We start from the raw sequence: 24,224 nt of genomic DNA, 5'->3' as shown, positions 1-24,224 counted from the left end.
CCGGATATTATATAATTTTACCGATTTTATATACGAATTATACCGATAGTATACCGAAAATATTATAACGACTTTCGATGCATTTACGTCACAATATTAGATAACAGCTTCCCCGATCTTATATCCCAAGAAGCCGCAGCCTGGAGGCCAAAATACCAATTTTTGTAATAAGAAGAGCAACTTTTTGCTTTTATCATCTTAGTAAGTTTTAGTTTTTGCCTTTCCCCTCTCCTCTCTAATTGCCCCTCCCTCTAGTACCCCGTCCCCTCTGATTGCACAGTTTATGGCTTTAATCTTAACTTATTGACCAAAAAAAATTCGAGAAATAAAATCTAGAGACACAAACCAAGGACCAATGAAACGTGGATTATATGATGAAATAGATCTATGATACAGCGATTTGGGTTTATTTTTTCAAGTTTATGAATGAACACTGGCCTAGCAACTCTGTCTTTATAGCTACGATTTTCTCTCTTAGCACCCTCTTGGTAACTTAAAATCATATAGGTTTTATTTAATCTTGTTAACCGAAGACAAATTCTAAAAATTAATTAGAGTTTATTTCTCGAATTTTATGAATACAGGATCAGCCTACCGACTCTTTTTTGTACGGCTAATGGGTTTCTAACCACGCTGTTTGTCAGAATTTACCAATTCTGAGAATTTTGGCGTGGCACCGTAAACTTGACGAGAGTCATGACGCAACCCCAAAGCGGCAACAGAAGGGTAATTTTTTGCCTCTTTTTAGCGTACCGTAGCAGTTTTGGTTTGTTCTTTCAGCCTCCTCGGGCTTATTTAGTGTATAGTTTTTCTTTAAATTTGTTAGTCGAAGACAAATTCTAGAGATAAAACATTCCTATTATGTTCATTTGGAATGCACTAGGACTCACTAGAATGCCCTAAAAAATTATTCTACTGATTGATGACATAATATATTTGCTATATCTTCTAATCTGTATATTCTAGTATATATTCTAATATATTCTATCTATAGAGTACATTCTAAAGTGCATTCAGAATGTAATTTTATACTCTTGGAATATATTAGAATACGCTACAAAAATGATTTAGTGTTTGATGAAATATATTAAATTTTATGCTTTAAAAGTATCTTGCGACTGCTAAGACCTAACAGTAGATTAGTCATTCAAAAGCCAATCAAAAATGTAAAGTGCCCTTAAATGTAAATGTAAATTGCCCTTACATGTAAATGTGCCCTTAAACGTAAAGTGCCCTTAAAATCAAAGCCCTCAAATAGTTCAATTGGTAAAGCCCTATTTTTCTTTTGAAGGGCTCATCAGTCCTTTAAATTTCTGTTCATTTGCAGATAACAGCGAGGAAATAGGAACAATTAATAGGAATAATTACAATAGGAATAAAAATAAAAAATAGTAATAAAATAGGAATAATTAAAATAGGAAATAGGAAATAGGAATAATAATAGGAATAATTGGAATTAGTTTACAGCTTCTTGCCAAATTTTCTACTGTGATATGTATAGAAACTTCCTAGGGACGTTATTTTGGGTGTATAAACCTCCTTTGGAATACTTGTGGCTATTTTCCTGTTCAATTCTCTATCAGTAGATTATTTGAAATATCAGCTCTGGTTTGAGGAACTCAATCCACCATGTGAGCAATATTTCGACTCGTCTTTTTGCTTATCTATTATTATGATGTTTAAGATCATATGGAGAATAATCTGACTTTTTTATTTTACATTATATCGCTTTTAATGTGAAAAGAAGGAACCTCCTTCATTTCAACAACAAACATAGACTAAAGGAGGGGATGAGGCTTAATACGAGAGCTACTCTTAAAACACTCGTGGGAAAGAGGGAAGCAATAAAACCTCTAAAGATTATCCATAGGAGATACCTTTAGTTTTGTGATAATAGGACTAAAATCAGTACGAGCTACACCTCTACAAAAAAAATTATACCTGTGGTTACAACTTACCTTTTTGAAAACACTACTAATGGGTTTCTTTCCAGGCTGTTTGTCAGAGTTTACCAATTCTGAGAATTTTGGCGTGGCACCGTAAATTTGACGAGAGTCACGACGCAGCGCCAAAGCGGCAACAGAAGGGCGACTTGGAGGTATGGGGTTTGAGTAAGTTGTAGTGTCCATTTTCTTTCTAATCTAAATTATAACAAGATATTGAAGCTATTGTACTTTTTATATCAGCAACTACATTTTGTCTGATACTATCCTGATACTATCAACATAAAAATAAGATAGAGAAAATAAATTCTTTGAGAAAATAGTCTGTGTTTGTACACTTGAAAAAAATAGAAGTCGTTTAAAAAAAAAGCTGAATTTAGATTCAAATTTGCCAACTAAGGACTATTTTTATACTGATAATATGTATCTTTTTCAAACTAAGCACAGCACGAAGCCATCTGATGGTTACACTTTTCTCGTACGATTTGAATTTTATTGCCAACCGAGTGAGAAATACTTAAGAAAGTTGAATCAAAGTCTAAAATCAGACATCCTATGTTTCTTATACTATATTGACTCTATGGTCACTATGGTTTTAGCTTCTGCCACTGTGGCCGTAGTTGCCAATCTGGTCACTATAGGCTTTGCGGGTCAATCCACTTTGTTCATGCAGAACATTGTTTGGCATCTTCTTATCTTACCCCAACTTGCACCTCGAAGTGAGTTAGTTGCAAGAAATTTGGTGTTAACCACCCATGATGTTGATGGATTTAGTCGCTGTGTCAAATCCCGTGGTATGCCGATAATACTTGGAGAATGAGAAATGGAGAATATGTTTAATTAAAGCCAAATTGAAATAAAATTGAACTGGCTTTGATTTCAATTTTTTTTATGTAGATTTGTTTGGTAACATTGCGCTTTTTGTGACTCTAGTGGTTTGCAGTTCATATTGAACTCTTGTTAAAGTTCTCAACTTCTTCATTTGTGAATTTCTTATACAGTTTGGTTTTTATATTACACGGATCCACTTTGTGTTTACATGCAGAGGTATCAGCAAGAGAGACCCAGGCAACTGTCGTTTTCTACCTCCTCCTGAGAACAATATTTCACAAGATTCAGATCGGCCTCCTCACGAGTTTACTCTGCCTTGGTAGCTAGCATTAGGCTGTACTCATCAGAGACTTGGCCCATTCCTCAGGCCCAAATGACTAAGGTAAATGTTGTCCAGATGATACACCTTCACGTAGTTTAACGCGATAGATGGTCTGGCAGAATAAGGAACTATGATATCTTTTGGTCCTATAAATTGCCATCTGTCTCTTAGCAGCTGGAGTCTCACTCGCTGTGTCTTTTACGTCCACTCCCTGCTCAAGCACTGACCAACTGATCTTTGACATTAATCCAACTGACAACAGTTGGAAGCGCCCTAGATTTACAGTGCGCACAGAAATGAGCAGACGTCATCTGCAGTCGATTTACCTTCCCAGTGTATTGACCATAATAAAGATTCACGCCTCACACAGGAGAGACCACTCAGGAAAGATATAAGGCACTGAAGTCTTGTCTCCTCTATTCTGGTGATGCTTCCGAGCAAGACTTTTAATTCAATGCGAATCCTCTTCCTCGCCTATACTTTCCTAATTTGAGCTAAACATACATCGAAAAGTTCGTGGTAACAAACTGTAGTAAGGAGCGACCCGGCTCAATAAAAACCGAAACTCTAAAAATGGAATTTTGATACCGATTGGATGAGCTAAACGTATGTCGATTCTGTATGTCTGTACAAACGTATGTCGATCATCAGTGCCTTATCACCTCTTCTGGTGACATTCTGATGATGCTTCTGAGCAAGACTTTTAAGTCAATACGAATCCTCTTCCTTGCCTGTACGTTCCGTACAGATTAACGTTAAGAACTAAATTAAAAGTCAAGACAAGTATCTTCCTGTTTTCACCGAGCCTTTCCAGAGTTATAAGAATGTACATTGAGCTAATCGTATGTTCTTCACAGAATCAATCCCTAGCTGTACCACTGTCCATATTTTCGAAAGGAAATAACGAATCCACCTTTTCAATCACTATGCCAACTACCTCTGTATAATCTTGATTTAAAAAAATTATTTATATAATTAAAATATTTTAAGTATTTTGAATGTTAATCAAATGAAAATTGTATTAATTAAAATATTGTGTTTTTATTCTCTCCTAAATATTCTGTCATCTTACTTTTATTCTATGGAAAATTATCATGTGGACGAGAAAAGTTGTTAACATAACATTTAGGTATTAAATTAACAATATTCAAAATATTCTTTTCCTTTCCAGTGAAAAAGAATATGTCAAAAAACGAACAGAAATTAATTAAAAAAAACATTTTCCATGAACGAAGTTTTAGAAAGAAAAGTAATGAGCTACACTGAACCAAAATGATAAGAAATAAAGTCAAACAATTTTCAAAGCATACTTGTAAAATTTCCAAAAATAACCATCAATAAATAAATGAAACCCAAAATGAACAGAAAAAACAACAAATAACCGAGTCAAACTCAAAACAAACAGACAGTATGATGATTGGGGTGGGTATCCCCATGCCTTCCAAAGACCAGAACATAATTTGTACTTTACTGAAAACAAACTACATATTTAAACGTTCACACTTTTTTTTTAACTTCATTGAATCAAAAATTATTAAGACTCTAAGGAAAAAATATCAGTATATGTAAATTAAACTGTCAATCCACATTCATTTTTTCTTTGCTCAATAATCTTGTTTATGATGGTTCCTTTTTCGATATTATTAAAAATAGGAACATTTAGCTCGAAATAAAGGTTATTTTCAGTAAAGTGCAAATTATCCCGGTCTTCAGAAGGCATAGAAGGCCTCAGCCCCACTCATCCTAATTTCTGCTCGTTTATAGTTTTATTTATTTATTGATGGCTATTTTTTGGTTGTCTTACGCTTGGAAAATGATTTAAATTTATTTCGCCTCATTTTTGCTTTAATATAGCTTTTTTTTTTATTGAAAAACCTATTCCGGAAAAAAGTTTTTAAATTAATCTTAAGGCAAATGGTAAACCAGAAACTTCATTGATGAATATTCAGGTATTAAATTAATTATATGACCTTGTTGTGGCACAGTGATTGGTGCTCTGCTTAGGAATATGTGGTCGAGGAGTTCGATCCACGCCGCAGCAATGCTGGGCGACAAGTCCCTGTAAAAAATACCCAGTAACTGAAACGTCCATTTGACACCCTGAGTGCCAGCAATGGCCCAGGTGAATTTTTATCCTTTTTTGAAATTAACAATATAGAATGAATTAGTAAGTTGGATTATACCTCTTCAAGTCTCTTCTGTTCCTTTGCCGCTTCTTCTTGAGCTTTCTTTTGCACCTTTTCAAAATCTTTCTTTAACTTCTCTCTATGCTTGACTGCCTTTTCTTTTTGTTGCTTCGCTTCTTTTTTGTCTTGTTTTGCGATGACATTATCAAGGTAGTTCAAAATTTCGTCTTTTTCGTTCATTGCCGCCAATTCTATAAAAAAATTATAGAAATTAAAAGTGGGAAATAATTAGTTGTTAAATTATTTTATTTGCATCCTGTTTGAGAACTTCTTTTTTAAAGAGTTGGGCTGTTAAAATGAATGAAAAAGTGTTTGATCTAATTAGAGATAAATTGGAAAATATAATATGATCAGTTGAGCCCTATTGACTGTACCTGGTGGTGCATTTTGCGTCAAGCTTCTCCATGTGAAATAAGACAACTACTCTTTCATTCACTTTGCATTTCACCTATTCTTCTATCCTTTCTTCTTTTCATCTATTCTTTCTTTCATCTATTCTTCATTGCATTTCTTCTATTCTTCTATCCTTTCTGCTTTTCATCTATTCTTTCTTTCATCTATTCTTCATTGCATTTCATCTATTCTTCTATCCTTTCTTCTTTTCATTTATTCTTGCTTTCATCTATTCTTCATTGCATTTCATCTATTCTTCTATCCTTTTTTTCTTTTCATCTATTCTTTCTTTCATCTATTCTTCATTGCATTTCTTCTATTCTTCTATCCTTTCTTCTTTTCATCTATTCTTTATTTCATCTATTCTTCATTGCATTTCATCTATTCTTCTATCCTTTTTTCTTTTCATCTATTATTTCTTTCATCTATTCTTCATGCATTTCATCTATTCTTCTATCCTTTCTTCTTTTCATCTATTCTTTCTTTCATCTATTCTTCATTGCATTTCATCTATTCTTCTATCCTTTCTTCTTTTCATCTATTATTCATTGCATTTCATCTATTCTTCTATCCTTTCTTCTTTTCATCTATTCTTTCTTTCATCTATTCAGAACTGCAAGCTGTTCTTTTTTATTTATCTCTGAACCTGACTATCATAACATCAAAGAATTGTTTTTCCACTGTCTTTTTAATGGTATATAGCCTTATTTTACTTCCAACAATTGCACAAATTTTACTTTATTTTTGCTCGTCTTTGGTTTATTCATCATGAAAAAGATTCTATTTATCATGAAACGCACATACAATATTACATTTTACTAATTACCCAATGGATCTTTGGCCTGTAAAGAAGGGGGAAGATGAACGGTCACTTACTCCGAGAAATATTTTTTTTTTTTTAAACAATCACTTACTTACAGAGAGAAGTGCAAAAAGGAGAAGAAAAGAAAATAAAATAAAATAAAAACTATAGAAAACAAAACTAAATAGACTAATAGATTGAATTGACTAAATTAATTAAGTAGATCAGTAACCCCAACCCCCCGCCCTCCATCTTCGCGTCGCCCAACCCCCCCCCCCCCCCCCCGCGCGCGTACACACACAGACAGCTTATTTATATATATATATATATATATATATATATATATATATATATATATATATATATATATATATATATACATACATACATATATATATATATATATATATATATATATATATATATATATATATATATATATATATATATATTAGAAGTTATTAAAGCAAAAGAATTTTTAACAATTTTTTTTTAACAAACCGAGTGGCACCTTCTAGCTGATTCGTGCGACTTATTCTACACAATGTGATTCGCAATTTAAAGGATTAAAATCTGACCTTAGACAAGGAGTAAAAGGAACTTGAATATGATTTTTGTTATTGCGAATATTATGAATATCCTGATCAGAGGTGAAAGATGGCGGAACACTTAGAAGATGGGGGAGGTCACTATGAAGCTGAGAAAAAGTAAAACATACACACGAAAGAATATAAAATGACTTGAGATTAAGTAATGGGATAACTCTTGAACGGTTAGTTTCCTTAATGAGGTTTCTAGCTTTATTTTAAACCTTAGAAACTGGTTTTAAAAATGAAGGAAAGGTTGACATCTATACTATTGAACAATAAGAAATGTAAGGTTAAATCAAGCAGGAGAAAGGATTCTCAAAATTAATCCAGGGCAAATATATTTAACTTTCCTCGAAATACCGAGACTCCTGCATATCTTTATTTTGATCAAATCAATGTGACGTTTGAAATGCAAGTTTTCAAACAGCTTGTGGTAACGAACTGTAGTAAGGAGTGACCCGGCTCAATAGTAACTGAAACTCTAAAAAATGGAATTTTGATAACAATAGTTCCATCAAAAGAATCGCGTTTTGATGCTGATTTTAAATATATAAGTCTCATTAAGTTTAGTCTTACCTATCAAAAGTTACGAGCCTGAGACAATTTGCCTTATTTTAGAAAATAGGGGGTAACACCCCCTAGAGGTCATAGAATCTTAACGAAAATCACACCATCAGATTCAGCGTATCAAAGAACCTTATTGTAGAAGCTTCAAGCTCCTATCTACAAAAATGTGGAATTTTGCATTTTTTGCCAGAAGAGAGATCACGGATGCGTGTTTATTTGTTTGTTTTGTTTTTTTTCCCAGGGGTGATCGTATCGACTGAGTGGTTCTAGAATGTCGCGAGAGGGCTCATTCTTACGGAAATTTAAATTTCTAGTGCCCTTTTTAAGTGACCAAAAATATGGGAGGGCACCTAGGCCCCCTCCCACGCTCATTTTTCCCAAAAGTCACCGGATCAAAATTCTGAGATAGCCATTTTATCCACCATAGTCAAAAAACCTAATAACTATATCTTTAGGGACGACTAACTCCCCTGCAGTCCCGTCGGAGGGACTGCAAGTTACAAATTTTTACCTGTGTTTACATATAGTAATGGTTACTGGGAAGTGTACAGACGTTTTCAGGGGGATTGTTTGGTTTAGGGGGTGATTTGAGGGGGGGGGGGTACGTGGGAGGATATTTCCATTGAGAAACCTCTCATGGGGGAAGAGAATTTTAATGAAGGGGGGCAGGATTTTCTAGCATTATTTGAAAGAACAATGAAAAAATAAATATGAAAAGTTTTTTCTACTGAAAGTAAGGAGCAGCATTAAAACTTAAAACCAACCAAATTTTATTACGCATATGAGGGGTTTACCTCCTCGTTATACCTCACTCTTTACGCTAAAGGATTTTTAGTAATTTCAACTATTTATTCTACGGCCTTTGTGATTCAGAGGTCATTCTTAAGGAATTGGGACAAAATCTAAGCTTTAGTGTAAAGAGTGAGGTATCGACTAGGGTTGAACCCCCTCATATACGCATATACGCATTCGTAAGTTACGTATATTTTTTACGAATGAAAACTTTTGTAAAAAATTAAAAGTTCCTGTTGCTTTTTCAAGTAATCAAAAACTTGAAGGGCAACTAGGCCTCCTCCCTCGCTCGTTTTTTCTCAAAATCTTCCGATTAATTGCATTAATTAAAGTGCAAATTTCATTTTAATTATTTATGTGCGGAGAGCCAAGATCAAAACGTGCACTAATTCAAAACGTTCAGAAATTAAATAAAAAAACAAGTTTTTTTAAATGAAAACAAGGAGCAACATAAAAACTTAAAGCGAACAGAAATTACTCAGTATATGAAAGGGGATTTTCCTCCTCAACGCCCCCCTCTTTACGCTACAGTTTCTTGCTGTTTTAAAAATAGAGTTAAGAGACAGAGTCAAACTGTAGTGGAAAGAGCGAGGTTTTGAGGAGGAAAAGCCCCTTTCTTATACGGAGTAGTTTCTGTTCGTTTTAAGTTTTTATATTGCTCCTTACTTTAATTTTTAAAATTTTGTTTTTTTAAATTTAATCATCAACAACAATGCCCAAAAAACGAACTTATCGATCTTTAAATGCATAAATTATCCCATTTGGCTGATGAATTTCTGATAACTGGGGATAAATCTGGGAAACATGCGAAAATATAAAAAATACTGGACGTTTAGACTCCAGTCTAAAAGACGTTTCTACTCCAGAAACTGGAGTAGTTTCTGTTCGTTTTAAGTTTTAATATTGCTCCTTACTTTAATTTTTAAAATTTTGTTTTTTTAAATTTAATCATCAACAACAATGCCCAAAAAACGAACTTATCGATCTTTAAATGCATAAATTATCCCATTTGGCTGATGAATTTCTGATAACTGGGGATAAATCTGGGAAACATGCGAAAATATAAAAAATACTGGACTTTTAAAAATTTAGGGTAAGATAATTAGCATCAAGCCATAAAATTACTCTCTCAAATAAATTTTCCAAATTTAATCAAATCTCAGATTCGCAATTTCTCGAAGTGCCAAGTGTGCTGTCATCAGCAAAACAAACAAGGACATCAGAAGGTTTAATGTAGCTCTCTACTTTTCGCTTAAAACCTTGTTTTGTGGAGAGTTTTTTTACGTTAATCAACTAAAATCATAAAAAAAAGTGACATTAAAATAGAGCTAATGGTAAAAATCATTTTTGTTATGATGTCCTTTGCACTTCAACTGAAAATTGTATTTATTTGGCTATAAAATTGTATTTATCTTTTATTACGTGTATTCAAAGATTGTCCACGAAAATTGTGCAACTGTGTTCAACACGTCTTGACAATGTTTCTTGAGAAAATCATGCCACGAATATTTGGAGGCACCACAGAAACAGAGGCGGATTGGCGAGCTGGTGCCAATTGCCAGAATAATTGAATTTTAAGGATAACCAAATACTGGCGGATACGTACGACCCTTGTTGTTGGCTCCCTCCCTCTTCGGCTTGTTTTTTGAGACATCTGTTGAGCACAGGTGATGTATCTTAATTGATAGCCTCGGATTGACTTCTTCTTTGATGATGACTAACGCACGCCCCCGGACAGGATTCTTGAAAACGACCGAGTGTTTTCGTATTGGATACTGGAATGTTAGAACAGTTAATCAAGAAACACAGCCAGGAAAACTCAACAGTGTTATGAGGACCCTTGATAAGTTCCGTATTGACATTGCTGGACTCTCTGAGACCAGACTTACCGGTTTTGGTACTTTGAATAGTGAAACATACCATATTTTGTATTCTGGACTTGAAACTAGAAAAGAGGCAGGTGTTGGAATGGCATTAAGTAGTCGGGCCAAAAAATGCCTAGTGGACTGGGAATCTATTAACGAGGGAATCCTTCGTGCTCGCTTTGCCACTTCTCAGGCCAAATTGACAGTTATTGTTGTGTATGCCCCAACCAATGATACCGTTGATCAGACCAAGGATGATTTTTATCGCGTGTTGTCAAATGTTGTTGCTAAAGCGCATCGGCATGATATTGTGACTTTGTGTGGGAACTTTAACGCTAAAGTTGGAAGTGATGCCTCCTATGCCCCAGCTATCCTTGGTAGGCATGGACTGGGGGAAATCAATGATAATGGCGTACGTTTAATTGACTTTTGTGCGACTCATGAACTTATCGTCGGCGCATCATGGTTCCCTCATAAACAAATACATAAATATACTTGGAACTCGCCTGATGGTGTAACAAGAAATGAAATAGACCATATTTTAATTACCAAGCACAGGCGACGTTGTTTAGAGGATGTTAGGACCTTTCGAGGTGCCGACTGCTATTCCGACCATCAACTTGTTGTTGCTAAGTTTAAGCTGAAACTGAAAACTGTCATAAAGCCCCAGCGGTCAGTAAAAAGGTTTAATGTAAGAAAGCTGCAGGACCCTTATGTATTACAAAAGTATACATCTACTTTGTCAAATAAATTTTCCATGCTAAGGGACGAGTTGTCAATTGATAATCAATGGGAAAAGGTCGTCGAGTCCCTGAAAGAAGTGGCACAAGAAGTTGTGGGATATAGCAGGAAGAAGAAAGAGCAGTGGATATCTGAAAGTACCTGGGATATCATTGATCAAAGGGCAGAAGCCAAAATTCTCGTAGATAGACATGAGCATAATAGGACATGCACTAGAGAATATCTTGATGATTTAAAAGCGCAGTATAAGCGTCTCAATAAACAAGTCAAAACACGGACAAGGAATGATAAGAGGGTGTTCCTCGAAACTATGGCTGATCAGGCTGAATTAGCCGCCAGGCGAGGAGATAGTCGTACTGTGTACGCTATTACGAAGGAGCTTGCGGGTATTTCGAAGGCTTTTTCAACCCAAGTTGAAAACAAAGAAGGCATCTTATTAACCCAGACGGATGACATAAACTGACGTTGGATGGAACGTTTCACCGAGGTATTAAATCAGGTGCCTCCCACGACTTTTTTAAATATCCCTGAAGAAACACTGTTTGATCTTGGAATATATTCCGGACCTCTCTTGCTGAGTGAAGTAAAAGATGCTCTAATGACTTTGAAAAACGGAAAGGTAGCCGGTAACGATGGCATACCCCCAGAACTGTTGAAATTTGGTAGAAGCGCCCTAGCAGTGCCCATGTTTGAACTTTTGTCATGTATTTGGGAAGATGAAAAAGTCCCGAGTGAATGGTCTAAGGCAGTAATTATAAAACTCTTCAAAAAAGGACAAAAGACTAAATGTGACAATTGTAGAGGCATCGCTTTACAATCAGTAGGCAGCAAGGTTTTGTGCCAAATTATTCTCAGTAGAATTCAAAGTAAAGTGGAGAGAGTTCTGAGAGATGAACAACATGAATTCCGCCAAAACAGATGCTGTTGTGACCTAATATTTAGCCTGAGAATCCTGCTCGAAGAATCTAACGAATGGCAGGTTCAATTACTCGTAGTATTTATTGACTTTCTCAAGGCCTTCGACTCGATACACCGCGAGACCATGTGGAAAATCTTAATACATTACGGGATCCCGATTAAAATTGTAAATATAATTAAAGCGCTTTACCTCGATATTAAGTGTGCAGTACGAACCGAGGGTGGCCTAACGGACTGGTTTACCGTTCAGTCGGGTGTAAGGCAGGGCTGCATTCTATCGCCACTGTTATTTGCCATAGTCATAGATTTTGTGCTTCGTGGATGTAGCTTCAGTGGGGGTCTACAATTAAACCCACTAAGAACCCTTCATGATGGTGTTTTTGCGGACGATATTGCACTCTTCGCTCACGAATCAGAATAAATAAAAAAATAAAAAAAATAAATATATTCGCAAATTTGATGGCAGGCCGTTAAGCCTCTACAAAACAATCTTAATTTGCATTTCTTCTAAATTTGCATAAGGAGAAAATGTCACTTGAATAATATTCATCAACTTCCTTCTTGAATGTCCGTAGGTTTGTGGAGCAGATTACTCTTTCTGGTAAGTTGTTCCAATGCTGAACAACTCGGTTGCCGAAAGTCCATCGGCCCATGTCCTTGTAAAAACGTTCCATACTCACTTTGTACTGATGTCCTCGGAGATGATTTTTATTGAACTGCACGATTCTCTGGGCTGGTACGTTATCATAGGCTCCATTGCAGAGCTTGTACATTTCAATAAGATCACCACGATGGAATCTATAGGCGAGGGTTGGGATTTCAAGCTTTCTAAGCCGCTCTTCGTAGGGAAGGAAGCGTAACCTGGGAGAGAATTTAGTTATCCTCCTCTGAACATTTTCGAGAGCATCTATGTCCTTGTTGTAGTATGGTCTTGTAGAACAATGTCCATACTCAAGAATCGGGCGGACAAGGGACTTATAGAGCGTAGCAAGCATTTTGTCGTCCTCGCACGAGAAGTTTCTTCTGATCATACCAGCAACTTTGGAAGCCTTCTTGACGACAGCTTCATAGTGGCTACTGAAGTTCAGTTCAGAATCCACTAAAATGCCTAGGTCTCTTTCTTCTCTACTAAGAATAAGTGTAGCGGAACCAAGAAAGTATGAGGACGAAAAGTTTTGTGGACCCAGAGTGAGGATATATGACTTTTCTGGGTATTGATTTCCATGATCCACTTCTTCATCCAGTCATCGATTCCTTGGAGATCCGCCTGCGGGTGGTGAATGTCTTCACATGACGAGATGACGCGATAGAGCTTTGTGTCGTCCGCGTAGAGAAGGATGTCAGATTTGATGCCCTCAACTAGGTCGTTGATGTAGAGATTAAACAGAAGGGGGCCGAGAATTGACCCCTGGGGTATTCCGCTAAGAACTTCTTCTTCGGAATTGCTGAGACAACCTTCTACGCACACAACTTGCTATCTGCCAGTTAAGAAGTCCGTAATCCATTGAAGAAGACTGAATGAGGACCCGGATGAGAAGAGACCGTGTTTCCTGAGCTTCTTGACGAGACGCTTATGGGGAACTTTGTCAAAGGCTTTCTTGAGATCCAAGTATATGAGATCAATCTGGAACCCCTTGTCGATGTTTTTCTTCCAATCATCTGTGGCACAAAGCAGTTGGATATCTGCAGATCGTTCCTTAAGAAAACCAAACTGCTTTTCGGTAAGTATTTTTTCTCGTTTTAAGTGTTCTAGGGTGTGGTCTGCAATGAGAGACTCAAGTACTTTACACGTATTACAAGTGAGGCTTATCGGTCTGTAGTTTGATGGGTCTTCTCGTTTCCCTCCTTTGTATATTGGGACGACAATAGCTTTTTTCCAAATAGTGGGAAGCTCACCGAGTTCAAGAGACTTTCTGTAAATGTAGACTAGCGGCTCTGTTATTGCCGTTGCAAGTTCTTTGAGCAGTTTTGGATGTAGATTGTCTGGGCCTGTGGACTTGCTTTGGTTAAGTTCTCTGAGTTTTTTTAGAACATCGCTATGTTTGATCTCTATCGGTCTTATCAATTCGCTTATACCCTGAATTGGTTCCTCGCGGCTAAAGTGGTCTTCGTTCTCAGGTTCCTGAGTAAAAACAGAAGAGAACTGGCTGTTGAGAAAATTTGCCTTGTCCATGGGGTCGTGTACCAGCTTTTGTTTCACGGGATCGTAAAGAGATGAGACTCCACCTTTGTTTTTCCTTTTGCTGTTCACGCATTTCCAGAAAATTTTTGGGTTTTCTATCAAGGAGAAAGCTAATTTACGTTCTCTAAGCTTTCCTTCTCTTCTTGTTGCTTTTCGAACCCTGTTGCGGAGCCTCTTGAATGTTTTCTCTCGGTCGTTACTTAGTCGATTACTTTTGTAGTCTCTCCATGCTTTTTGTTTTGCTTTAATCAGTTCAATATTGGCTTTAGGTAATGCAACACGGGTGTATTTATTGTGCATAGGAATAAATTGTTCTTCCATTGAGGCTACAATCTTAGTGAACCTTGTGTAAATGGTGTCTAACGACTCCAACCCACTGAATTCTTCAATCCAGTTGACATCCGAAAGCTCTCTTCTCATAGCAACGTAATCTCCCTTGTAGTAGTTACGTTTCAGTGCCACACGTGTCCTCAAAACCTCCGTTTCCAAGCTAAACACAATTACCGAGTAATCCGATTTACCGATTTGTGACAACTGTTTAATATCTGATACCAGGTCTCCATCGCTTACCAGTAACAAGTCGAGGATACTTGGTGTGTCAGATCCCCGCATCCTTGTTGGCTCAGATATTAGCTGCTCTAGAAAGTGTTCGTTAATAACGTCCAGGAATTTACTCGTCAAGCTTGCGGTAGATTCCGTGGTGTATCGCCTATTCCAGTCTATCTTAGGGAGATTGAAATCTCCTATAATAGCAAGCTTTTGGTTGGTGTTCTTAGCGAATGCTGCTATTTGCGAGAACAGAGCTTCGTCGGATGTGTCGGTGTTGTTGGGGCTACGATAACAGATCCCAAGAACAGTGTCGCTGGTCGTTTTAGACTTAATGCAGATCCACAGACTTTCTTTGGGCTCAATCGTGTCGGTTGGCCTCGATATTGGATGCACGTTGAAGCCTTTTCGACAATAGCAGACTATCCCTCTACCTGTATTCTCTTCCAGATTTTGTTCATACAGATAGTAATCTTCGATACTGAGCTCTGTGACGGTAGGTAAGTATCTGTAGTTTTTTGGTTTAACTTCTACTATTGCCACAATATCCGGATTTTCCAGTTTGATAACCTGCTTTGCTTCCTCCATTTTGTTTAAGAGAGAGTCAGCTTTGAAATAGAGGCATTTTATTTTTTTTTCGGATTCATTTGTATGGCTTGGGCCTTTTCCTCGTCAATTTTGGGGCTGTCGTTGGTTGGGACCATTTGATGGTCTCGCTTGTTGTCTCATTCTCTGGTTCCCGTTGGACCTGGAATTGGTGCTTCCAGTAACATTAGAGTGTTGCTGTGCTTGCTGACCTTGGCTCGACTTTTCTCGACGCTGTTGTGCCAGTTGTGCCCTTTGCATATGTGTTCGATCAGGGTTTATGTAGACCTGGTTTTTTACAAGTTCGTTGGTCGATTTTCTTAGATTTGGGGCTGCGCTGAGAATCTTCTGTCGCTTCTTGACTGTGTCGATTGAGTCCTTCAGTTCGACTACTAAGACGCGTGGCTTACTGCCATTTATTTGACTTCCCACGCGTACGACCTCACGAATGTCGTCGTCCTGCAGGTGAGCTCCCAAATCATTCTCTGTAGTTAGGTTAATCACCAAGTCTTTGTCAGAGGTGTCTTCTGACTCCGGGAGACCAAAGATCGCAACATTTGTCCGTTTTCCTTCTCTAAGTTGTTTTTCCTTATCAGCCTTCAGTATCACATCAACAGTAGTATCATAGCTTTGGATGGTGCTTTCCGTTGGAACAGGAGCTGGGAGCGAAGGACTGTGTGCATTTAACTGGAGCGCTTCCCTCAGTTTTAGCTGCAGGAACGATACGTTTCTTTTGTTGCAGCTCTCGCATTCGTATTTGAAAAGACGTGAATCAGGATCTAGGCTCTTAATTGTTAGGAATAGATTGGCGTTTAATTGTCTACATCCCGCGTGCTCGTATTCACCACAGAAAAAGCATTTGATGGCCGTGGAATTTTCTGTCGGTAGATGACAGTAGCTGCATAGTTCATTTGCACCGCTGAGCTCGACCGCTTCAGGTAAGTTGGCCTTTCCCTGTCCCAAGCTCTGATCCGAGATGTTGTTGTTGCCTCTCAATGTTGTTGGCATATCGTTGTTTGTGCTGATCGGAGTTGAGTTGTTTTTCGGCGGTAGATTTGGACTAGGGGCTACTTCTGGGTTCGATCGGGTTTTGACTCCCGATGCAGGTGAGCTTGTATTTGCAGGCTTGCAGCTAGGGCAAACAAAGATGCTTGCTAGTTCACGTGAGTATTTTGTCTTTCCGCACGTCAGATGGCACCACTTATGGCATTTCGTGCATTTTGCACCGCCGCTGCTTTTGGTTACATTTTGACTGTAAACAGAACATGGTGGTTGGTTCATTTGTTTAGTTGCAAATCAAGTAGTAGCGCCGAGTGTTTTGAGCTCGAAATTTCGTCTGGCTATTGAACCCTTACCCCGCAATTAAGGAAGGTGGGCCAAAAAGATGTCCGAATCACTTCGCCGCGATGCTCTGGCAACAATGAATAGAAAAGTAAGGGAAGTGTTGAGGGTTGGTTACCTTGTCCCCGCAATTTAAGGGGCACGCCCGGCGGGTACCACGGCTCTTGCTACCAGCTCACTCACCCCCCTTCTGCTTACCTTTCTCTCGCCACCTCTATCGCAGCGTGATTGCCATTAAATTTTGGAATTTCCAATTATATTCACTACTTGATGGCTAAATGAAATGTCTTTCTTGCTAAAAACTAGTCAGATGTAGTTTAGATCGTAACAGCATCAGAATTGATTGTATTTGTTGGAAAATAAGTACTTAGCAACTATCGACCAGTGTTATATGAAGAGCAACAAAAATGGTGCCATATGATATAGGCGATGTAGATGGCGACCTAATTAACATGTGAAAAAAGATGGCGCTGATAGAAATTTCTAGAGAAAATACCTATACTAAGAATTGAAAAGGGTTTCTCAAATTCACCTTAGCTAAAAATCTATCTCTAGAGTATATAAATCAATATGAAAATAACCTAAAAATAATGCAGAAGCTTTATCCCATTAACAGCAAAGAGTCGAATTTAGCCACAATAAATCAAGATGTAGCATAGATGGCGAATTATGTTTTGAAGATATACAACACAATATAAATGAACTTGAGCGTGTGGCAAATGCTGTTGGACTCTTCATAAACGCTAGCAAGACTAAATCAATGTCAAATGCAGTCATTCCTGACTTAGCTGAGGGACTTTTGGTCAACAATGAGGAAATTGAAGTAGTGAGAGAGTTCAAATATCTAGGCAGCATTCTTACGCAAGATGCCAATCCTGAAAGAGAAATTTTGTGCCGAATAGCATTGGCTGGCTCTGCCTTCAATTGTCACAGAAATGTTTGGAGAAATAGTAAATATTTCCAGAAGCTAAAACTCAGAACTTATAATAGCAATGTCCTCTCCGTCCTTACATATGGTTGTGAAACTTGGAGTATCACTGCGCAACTAGGAAAACGACTATGGGCATTCGATAATAACTGCCTAAGATATATTTTGAATATACATTGGACTGAGAGAATAAGAAATGATGAGATTTATACCATAACAAATCATACCCCCATCCTTGATAACATTAGAAAGCGACGATGGATGTATTGGGGGCACATGGTGCGAATGGGGGATGGAAGGCTACCTCATGACATATGGTGTTGGATACCCCCAGGCCTCCGCAAGTCAGGGAGACCCAAAATGACAGTTGGCAGGATGTTAGAGAAGGAGGCGAAGCTGGCGAGGTCTTCGATGGAGGAGCTTTGGTCGAAGGCTCAGGACAGGTCGTCGTGGCGAACCACTGTTGCTGCCTTATGCGCCCTCAGGCGTGGGAGGACCTAAGTCTAAGTCTAAGTAAGAAATATATCTTTCTTGAACAATGTAAGTGGAAGCACATTCCGTAAACAGAAATATTTCCGTAAATAGAAATACGATTGTCAACATTAAATTTAGAGATTGATAGAACTGATACAATCTCCCCTAAAAATAATCCTTTTAACTCTTTTTAAACTGGGGTACGTATTTCGCCACCCTAATTTTTACAATTTTTACAAATTTATGCCAAAATTGTAAAATATAAAAATTGTAAAATATAAAATTGTAAAATGTAAATGAAAAATTGTTAAATGCAGAATATAGTAAATTTTCACAAATTCGTGAGTTTAATGGTCTTTCCTCAAGTTTTGTCAGAAATTAATGAGATACTACCAGAATTGAAGAAATCGACCAATCGAAATACAGCTTTTTCGAAAAATAAAACGGAAGCACATTTCTGTAAACAGAAAGCTTTCCGTAAACAGAAATACGAATGGTAACATAAAATTTAGAAATCATTAGAGACTGATAAATCTACCTTTTGGTGAATGGCCGTCTATATCTTCAGCCCAAATATTTACACCAAAATTGACTAGAAAAGTAACGCATGGCATGTGGCCTCTTGCAGCTGAAAGATGAAGAGCAGTGTTTCCATAATGGTCAGTCTTGTCTGGATCACCCCTAAAAATGGTAGAGACGCATAAGACATAGGAATGATTTGGCCTGCCAAAAGTCATAATAGGGTCAAGGAAAAAAATATATTTTTCTTTTGTTACTTCCGCTTTTCTTAGCTTTGAGTCCGTTTCGTAAGGCAGTTATTTTTTAAATCTATTTTTTAATTTTCACTTAATAAGGAGGCCTAGGGGAGGGGACTCAAGATGGATTTTAAGCATTCAGATAAAAATTTAAATGGTAAAGTGTTCATGCTTCTAAGCCTTTCAACTCCAAAAATAACACAAAACTCCAATTTTCAGTGTTATATACACTTTATCACGGCAATGCCAAGGCTAATCTATGCTAAGCATGTAGATAAAGGTATTAGATTTAGATTCAGCATGTAGACAGCTTTCTACGATTTTTCAGTCTGCACTAGTGGCGAAGAAATAAAAAGAACATTAAAAGAGAACATTAAAATACATTAAAATTCTTCTCGTAAATAAGTTCGACAAACATAAATAGTAGCTGTTCTTCCTCAACTAGTTTAGATGATTTTCTTCCTTAGGCACTTAGAATACAAATAGTGGCATTAACTAACAAAATTTGGGGAGGGGTAAATTATTTTTCAATGCATCAATGTAATTCAATTTTCCGTATTTCTGGAAAAATACAGCAAAAGGTATTTTCAAGGAAAATATTTCAGAAAATATTAGATTCTATGCAAAATTTAGGGAATTTTGAAAAGCTACGTAGAAATGATCAAGAGTTTTTAATTGAGCCATTACACACTATTCTACGGTCTTGCAGAAGCCTGTTAGCCCTGGCTTAAAAAAAGACGTCACTGTTTCCTACGCAAAAAGTGATTTTCCCTGTTTTTCAAGTTGGGTGCTTCAAAGCTTCAGACAAAGGTTTTTCAAACAAAGGTTTTCAGACAAAGGTTTTTCAAACAAAGGTTTTCAAACAAAGGTTTTCAGACAAAGGTTTTCAAACAAAGGTTTTCAGACAAAGGTTTTTCAGCTATAATGACTCCAATACGATTTTCCATTTCGAGCAGCCACCATTTTTATGGAATTTAAAGCCCTTTGTGAAAATTCCTAAAAATGAGTTTCCGCAATCAACTTATTCTTTTAAGATGAATCTATGTGATAGTCATCATCCCTAAATTATTTTAAAATTAAGGATGTCCAAACCCATCCAATAAAAATTATTAGATAACCATATTGTTGAAAATAGCTCAAACATCAATAACAAAAACATCAAGGTCACACAAAGCCCCAAAGCCTGGGGGCAAGTGTTTTAAGTTATGCCCTGGGGCCATATAAGGTTTTTATGTAAAGGGTCGTCGTATAAACTTCGAAGATGGCTCATTTTATCGGAAATTAAAATTACAATTACCTTTTTACGAGTAAAAAAGGATCAGAGGGCATCTACCCCACCCCTTCCATACTCACATCCTCTTTTCTCCAAATGTATCCGATCAAAATTTTGAGGTTGCCAGTTTGTTTCAAATAGTCCAACGATCAGACAACAAAATCTTTGGGGTCAACATAATCAAAATAGCCTCACCCCCAGAGCCCAGGGGAAGGGTTATAACTTGTGCCCTGGGGCATATAAAAATTTTATGGAAGAAATGGTTATATAAACCTTGGAAGGGACTCGAATGATTAGAAATTGAAAGTTCCAATTCCCTTTTTAAGAATCAAAAGTGATTTGATGGCAACAAGCCTCCCCCCTCCAAACATTCTTTTCCCCAAATGGGTCCGATAGAATTTTGCATAAAAGTATTCTGTTCAAAATAGACCAAAGATCATATAAAAAAAAAAAACTCCAGGGATAACACAGACCCCAATAACCTGGAAGCAAGTGTTGTAAATTATACCCTGGGGACATATAAGGATCTTATGGAAGAAATGATCGTATAAACTTGGAAGGGGGTTCATTTGATTGTAAATCAGTATTCTTAGTGCCCTTTTTAAGAGTCAAAAGTGATCTGAGGGCAACTAGCCCCCCAGGCCCTTTTCGCTAAATGCATCCGATAAAAATTTTGAGATAGCCATTTTGTTCAAGATAGTTCAAAGACCAAATAATACGACCTCAGGGGTCGATACAACTGCCCAGAGCCCAGGGGAAGTGTTGTTAATTTATGCCCCGGGGCCATATAAGGCTTTATGTAAGGGGTGGTTTTATAAACATCAGAGATGGTTCATTTAGTTGAAAATCGAAAGTTCTAGTTACCTGTTTAAGAATCATCAAAAGTGATCGTAGGGCATATACCCGCTCCCACGCTCAAATCCTGTCTGTTTTCCCCAAATACGTCTAATCAAAATTTTGAGATAATCATTTGTTTGAAATGATCCAATCATTAGATGACAAAAACTTCAGGGTCAACAAAACCCCCCAAAACCCTGGGAAGGGTTGTAACTTACGCCACGGGGGAATATAAGGTTTTTATGGAAGAACTAGTCGTATAAACTTCTTAGAGGACTCGAATGAGTATAAAATGAAAGTTCTAGTTCCCTTCTTAAGAGCCAAAAGCGATCCAATGGCAACTAGCCTCCCCCACCAGCCCTAAGGCCATGATGCTCAAATGCTTTATTTTCTTTTTCCCAGAGGCACTTTATGTGGAATGGATGGTCGTAAAAACTTCGGAGTTGGCTCTTTCAATTGAAAATCAAAGTTTATAGTGCTCTTGTTAAGAGTCAAAAGTTTACGGAGGGCAAATAGCCCCCCCACGCCTTTTTCACTAAATTAATGCGATAAAAATTGAAAAATACCTTCAAAGATGAGGTAAAAAAAACTCCTCGATAAAACCCCAAAGGCTCAGGAGTTACCATTGTAAGTTATGCTCTAGGAGCATATACCGTTCAAGTGGAAGGACTGCTCTTTCAAACTTCCGAGAGGGTTCTTTTAGTCGGAAATTGAAAATTCTAGCTCACTTCTAATGAGTCAAAATAAGTCAGACGTCAACTAGCCATCCCCCATGCCTTTCCCCCCAAAATCCATCCGATAAATAATTTGGGATAGCCACTTTATTGAAAATAGTTCAAATATCAGATAACAAAAACTCCGGGGTCGAGAAAAGCCCTCCGAGCCCAGTGGCACGTGTTTTAAGTTATAAACCAGGGCATATGAGGTTTTTATGCAAGAGGGGGTCATATAACAGCTTCAGAGGCAGCTCATTTAATTGGAAATTGAAATTCTCAGTTACCGTTTTAAGAGTCAAAAGTGATGGGATAGCATCTACTTCCCCTCTCACACACAGACACCCTCTATTTCTTAAAAGCATCTGATCAATTAGAGATAGAAAGTTTCTTTAAAATAGTCAAAAGATCAGATAACAAAAACTTCCTGGTCAGCATACCCCCTAGAGTCCAGGGAAACTCAGGGTTTTTAGTTTCGCCCAGGTGGCATATAAGGTTTTTGTGGAAGAGATAAATATAGTTCAAAAAATAAATCTATTTTGAACAGAATACTGCTCAAAATAAATATAGTTGCACTACAAACGAGAGTTTGAATACTGTCCTCTTCCACAACTGCAAAAGTCTAAAGCCTACTGTGTCTTCGGTGCTTCACTGAAAACGAATTATATTACAAATGTTTTCTTTTTCCAGTTATTACAGCACTGAAAGCACCAGGGAAAGGAAAATTACTTTCCCAGAAGGGAAAGTACCAGAGGTGTCGTTGGGGGTGGTTGCCCTTAATAATTTGAAAAGGTCCAGATGTGGACACCTCTTGCCCCCACAATAAAAATACTAGAGCTACGCCCCTAGGAAGTACCATTAAGAAAACCATTAATCAAAGGTTTTAGCCATCAATCTTAAAAAATTAAATAACATTACATTTTAACTAAGGTGGAATTGATGTCCTTTCCCTTTTTATTCTTTGTAACAGCAGTTAAGAAAGCTCGGGTTGCATCATTGTCACACTTGTGGAAAAAATCAAAATTATGCATGATTACAGCGCCAACTATATATCCTGTTCCAGTTTTCAACTTTAAAATTTATGAATGACCAATCAGGGTATAGGTGTCGGGCATAGTTCTTCTTTGAAGTTAGAAAAGGTGGAAGCTTGAACAGTTTTCTATACGACTTAGTATATTAGTAAGCGATAGATGTTAGCCAATTAGTGTTGATTTTTAGTTTTGTAATTATTATTGTTGGAATTATTGTTGATAACGAAATTTAATTAAAGTTAGCCACCTGAATAAATTAGTACTGAATGTAAACTACTGTTTTTTCAAGGCAATCTCTTGCCATTATAATGTGTATTATACAAGCGTGATGATAAATTCAAGGAGAATGACGTACCATTGATAAATCTTGGCTTTTTTTATGGAAAGGCGTGGCTCGGGCATAAGTTTTATTAGCTTCAAGCAGTGGTGTTAATCTACATAAATTAGAAGGACAGGCATAATGTATTTTTTCAAAATCTAAGGGGGCATTTTTGTTTTTTCAATGCCTATAATGAAAAAAAAAAAATGACAATTTTCAACGAACATGCTGAAAAAAAAATCTTTATCCATGGGAGACTAGGGGATTTGATCCTCCCACCGAAAAAATCGTTTTGTAACCCCCTAACTCCGGAAAAATCTAGATACGACCCCTGGAAAGTGGATATAAAATTTTAAAGGATAGGCTACATGCCCACCCCCTCCTAACTGACGCCAGTGGCTAAGAGTTTATTAGCCTGGCTAGTTCAACCAGTCATCAGGGACTAAAAAAATATGTCTTTAAAAAAAAATTAAGCACAATTTTTTTTCTTTTACGAGAAGGCATTACTGTTAGTAAATAAAAATACATTAAAACACCAAGATTTAAAATATCTAGCGTGTCTAGCCTTTTTATTATGGTTATGCTTAATAATATGGCTTAAGGACGTAATTCGCCTGTTTTACCCTAATTTATATTACATACTGTAGTTAGAAAATATCAAATTACCCTCTTCCGACTAGAATTCTTAAGGCCTCAAGATGACCTTCAAAAGCAGCGCATAATGTCGGAGTCATTCCGTCCTCGTCTCTGGCATTGCAGTCTCTTTTTGTTGCCTCTTTGAGTCTGCTCAGGTCATTGTCACGTGCCGCTCTGTAAAAATAAATTGACGAATTGAAATATTGATGTGTTCAAAGTAAATATGTTACATGTGGTCTGTAGATCAGGCGACAAAAGTGCATTTGTGATGATTCATTTAGATTTACATTGTTTTAGAGGAAACTGTTTTTATCACTATCTGTTTTATTCCTAGGCGGGCTTCGGAGGGCCCTTGATCCCAATTTTTTGGGCAGTGAACCCACACTCCGATTATCGAAAATTAGTCAAGATAAGGGACTTGTGACAATAGAATATTTAGCACGTATCATAGGCAACGCTCTAACATTGCCTATTGTTAAGAACCATTAGGCTTCCATGTATTCTTATTACAATACATACTTAAGACTACAGTAACTTGAGATGTTACAGCTTGGATATGATTTTTGAGTTATTAGAATTTGTTTTATACGATACTTATATAAGCTTTGGTGGTGATTTGTTCAAGGAAATCGTGGTAACTCCCACGGGGGGGGG

The 24,224-nt window shown here is 37.1% G+C and overlaps 1 protein-coding gene across 1 annotated transcript in view; it reads right to left on the bottom strand.

Moving 5' to 3' along the window:
* The window catches only part of LOC136040127 (pre-mRNA splicing regulator USH1G-like), a 71,948-nt gene that overhangs the window by 25,407 nt on the left and 22,317 nt on the right, over positions 1-24,224 (bottom strand). The window contains exons 2-5 of the mRNA XM_065724234.1: positions 23,601-23,744; positions 18,545-18,687; positions 5,280-5,473; positions 1,959-2,141 (exon numbers count right to left, since the gene is read on the bottom strand). Of these exons, the coding sequence (XP_065580306.1) occupies positions 1,959-2,141; positions 5,280-5,473; positions 18,545-18,687; positions 23,601-23,744 (664 nt within the window). The remainder of the gene's footprint in view (positions 1-1,958; positions 2,142-5,279; positions 5,474-18,544; positions 18,688-23,600; positions 23,745-24,224) is intronic.

The sequence above is a fragment of the Artemia franciscana genome, chromosome 20, assembly GCF_032884065.1.
Source record: "Artemia franciscana chromosome 20, ASM3288406v1, whole genome shotgun sequence".
Taxonomy (NCBI): Eukaryota; Metazoa; Arthropoda; class Branchiopoda; order Anostraca; family Artemiidae; genus Artemia; species Artemia franciscana.
This window is presented reverse-complemented; position numbering and strand designations above follow the sequence as displayed.